This window comes from Medicago sativa, chromosome 2, assembly GCF_051527215.1.
Source record: "Medicago sativa cultivar Bolivia chromosome 2, Bolivia_mono, whole genome shotgun sequence".
Classification (NCBI taxonomy): domain Eukaryota; kingdom Viridiplantae; phylum Streptophyta; class Magnoliopsida; order Fabales; family Fabaceae; genus Medicago; species Medicago sativa.
The window spans coordinates 11,045,352-11,049,255 of NC_140750.1; the positions used below are offsets into that span (position 1 = coordinate 11,045,352).

The 3,904-nt window shown below is 35.2% G+C and overlaps 1 protein-coding gene across 1 annotated transcript; it reads left to right on the forward strand.

The window, feature by feature from the left end:
- Positions 1-1,935: 1,935 nt before the first annotated feature.
- Positions 1,936-3,622, forward strand: LOC146944487 (putative F-box protein At3g21120). The gene has a single exon (XM_085742873.1). The coding sequence runs from the start codon at positions 2,119-2,121 to the stop codon at positions 3,319-3,321; it is 1,203 nt and encodes a 400-aa protein (XP_085598999.1). The 5' UTR covers positions 1,936-2,118; the 3' UTR covers positions 3,322-3,622.
- Positions 3,623-3,904: the final 282 nt, after the last annotated feature.

A 3,904-nucleotide genomic window follows, 5' to 3' on the forward strand; every position in this document is an offset into this window, starting at 1 on the left:
GTTTAATTGCTAAACACTATTTTCTAGATTTATTCCAGAAGCAGAACAGTGCTACCGTGCCTGTCATTATTGTTTTTAGAAGGTCGGTTTATCATGAAGATAATATATTACTCACGACACCATTCACGAAAGATGAATTTTGAACTACCATGTTCTTGTTGCATCCTGATAAATGCCTCATACCTTATGGATATAATGCACGTGTTTATCAACATTTCTACAAGTTGTGTAGCGATTACATTTTTAAGGAGTGTTGGTTTGGTTGGATACATGTAAATTCCCCGGTAGCCTTAATATGACCAATATAGCGCTCATCCCCGAGGGTTATGTCCAAACAACGATGAAAGATTGGTGCATGATCGCTTCTATAAACTAATCTCAAAAGTATCATCAAACAAATTGCAACTTGCTCTTCCAAAGTGTATTTCTGATAATCAATCAACTTTTGTTCCGGGTTGTTCCATTCTTGACAACACCTTGGTCACAATCGAAATCATCCACTACATGAAAACTAAAACTAGGGGTAATGAAGGTTGTGTGACTCTCAAACTTGATATTAGTAAGGCGTATGATTGTATGGATTGAGATTATATGCGAGATGTCATGGTTAAGATGGATTTTAACAGCAAGTGAATTCATATGTCTATGCGTGTAGAGTCTGTAGATTTCTCAGTGCCGATTAACACTGATGTCGTGGGTCTAGTAATATCGGTGTGGCCTTTAACAAGGTGACCCTTTATCACCTTATTTGTTCATTCTATGCATTGAATGACTTTCGTCTCTCGTTCATGATGTGGAGGAATGTAGGATCATTACAAGTACTTCTATATGTAGAGGAGCACCTCTTATCTCGCATCTATTCCTTGCCAAGGCACTAATACAACAGGCCTTTAGTGAGGATATCACTTCTGAAATTCTAAATACACCTCTGGTTACGCAAGTCACGAGTGACAAACTAATTTGGAAGGCGGTGAAGAATGAGATTTATTCAGTTAAAAGTGCATATAAACTTTGTGTTGAGGAGCTTGTTAATACTCCCTCCGTTTCAAAATGAGTGTCGCTTTAGCCAAAAAAAATTGTTTCAAAATGAATGTCACTTTCGTTTTTGAATGCAATAATAACTTTTTCTTTTCAATTGTACCCTTCAATTAATACTATGTTACACTACTTCCAAAGTATTATTTTTTCTTTAATGAAAAACAAACCAATAGTTGATTAGGATAATTTGGTAAAATTGTTATGACATTTGACTACTTTATTCCATTTCTTAATCTGTGTGCAATTGGCTAAAGCGACACTCATTTTGAAACGGAGGGAGTACTACTCACTTACAACGTTCGGGTTTTTGGTCAGGTATCTGGATACTGAAGGTCCCACCAAATATTAAAAATCTCATTTGGCGAATATGTCGCGGTTGTTTGGCCACAAAAGTTTGGTTGCATGATAAAGGTGTTCAATGTCTGTCTCATTGCGTCAGCTGTGATCATCAAGAAGAAGCTCTCAGTCATGTTTTCTTTTATTGTCTTTTCGCTATTCAGGTTTGGAACTTGGAAGGGATATGGAACGTTGTGCAGCACGCAGTTCAGACAATGACAACACACAATAGAGGCTATTTTACTTTTACTTTAACACCTACAAGCTAAATTACGACATCGGTTGGCAACTATCGTTTGGAGCATATGGACTAATAAATTTGTCACAAATGTATGTTACCATTACCAAATTATCATTGTCTATTGAGATATTTAATGTTAACTTTTCATATTTCAAAGTACATTGATATATTTGCCATGTCTTTTCAGATTCAAATGTATTTTTTTTTTTTGTTACAAATGAGGGGTGTATTTGGAAAATGAGTAATAAATGAATCTAAAAATTTGAAGATAATCGACATTTTTTGTATAAAGTAAGTCTTATAAAAAGACACATATGCGTTTAATCCAGTATCCCACCAAACAAAATTAAAGTCTTCTACCAAATTTTACCTAAAAACTAGAAGAAAATAAAAGCAAAATCAGAATGTTAATCCAATAAAACCGACCATAATCAGATTTTCGTTTCCACTTCTCACTCGATTCCGTAATCTTCTGCTTGAAGAGACACACACGTTCGTCGTAGATGGAGAAATCTATCACTTCCGCCAATGTAAAGGTAAATGTTACCAATCACATACCTGATGATATTGCATTTTCCATTCTATCAAAACTGCCTCTTAAATCTTTGAAGCGATTTGAATCTACATGTAAATCATGGTCAATGTTATTTCAAAACTCTTATTTCATGAAAATCTACCGCAATCATATCATACATGGAAATCATCCTGATTATGATGGTGCATCTGTCATCGTACGACAAATGGTGCCAATATCGTATGTCGATAGGGAGACCGATTTTTATTTGATATCTGATGATAGGTTTGAGAATAGGGTGAAAATGGATATATCGCTTCCATCGAAAGAGTTAGGTCAAAATCTTGTCATTGTAGGTTCTATTAGTATCAATGGCATTCTTTGTGTTTGTAGCACGGCTACGAAAGAGAGAAAAATTGTATTGTGGAACCCGGCTACGGAGGAAATGAAGGTCATTCCTCGTAGTCCTGTTGAGTCTAGTTTTTATAGGAGAGCTAAACCGCGGATTCATGCATTTGGTTATGACTATGTGAGGGGTGATTATAAGTTGATTCGATATGTACAGTTTGATGTCATTCGTTATGAAGATGATGACATGTCTTGGCACAAGGTGCCTCTTGAACCTTTATGGGAGATGTATAGCTTAAGTAGTAACTCATGGAGGGTACTTGATGTGAAAATGCCTCCGTTGATCGTACCTTTATGTGATGTAGAAATGTTTCGAGTTTACATGGATGGAATGTGTCACTGGTGGACTCAAGAAGAATCACATCTTGAACATTGTTATAACTCACATTTGGTGTCGTTTGATTTGATTAATGAGGTGTTTTTTACAACACCCATGCCCTCAGACTTGTATAATGAGTTTAGTCTTGAAGCGGTGGAGTGTCAATTGGTGATGTTGAATGGACACATTGCTTTGCTTCAATATTATGGGGAGATGACTACTTTTCAGATATCAATTTTGGGTGAACTTTGTGTGGAGGAATCGTGGACTAAGATCTTTTCTATTAGGCTCTCTTCTAGTGTTAGGCGTCCCATTGGAGCGGCGAAGAAAGGCAATATATATTTTGCAAAAGAAGATGGAGAAATGGTTCACTTTGATTTGGATACCCAGATGATGGAGGAGCTTGGTGTCAAAGGATGGAATTGTCAGATGGTAATTTACAAGGAAAGCCTTCTTTCAATTTGAGGAACAGAATTAATTATTTTTCTTGTTTTCATCCAAGAGATATTTTATTGTGGTTCTTAGGATTTTACCTTCTAGACAAGGTGGCTTTATCAAATTAAGAAACCATTTAATAGTATGAATCTTGCTTTATCAACTTTATTTTGAAGGTTTGCTCTCTTTCTATTTGCAAACTGATCTGGTTTGTATTTTAATTTAGTTGTAAGAAAGATATTTTGCCTTTAATGAACGACTTCCAATTTTATGTAGAATTATTTTATGACTGGATACTCTAATATGACATATATTTCTGTTTATGCCACTATGTTTAATCTTGTGCTTGTAAACTGTTGTTGGGTTAGTGGAGGATATGTACTCGACTCCTAATATCTTCCTTTGCAGTACAGAAAATATAGTATTCTCTCGGAAGATTGATACATAATACTGAATCTATCACATATGAGAGTGATTGAATTGTATAGAAAATATGTGTAATTGGGGGGATAAAAAGGAGTATCTATACAGTCCATAGAATATGTATGATATACAAGATTTCCTTTGCAACATTTAAAAATGAAATTGAACAATATAACAATATCAAATCCCC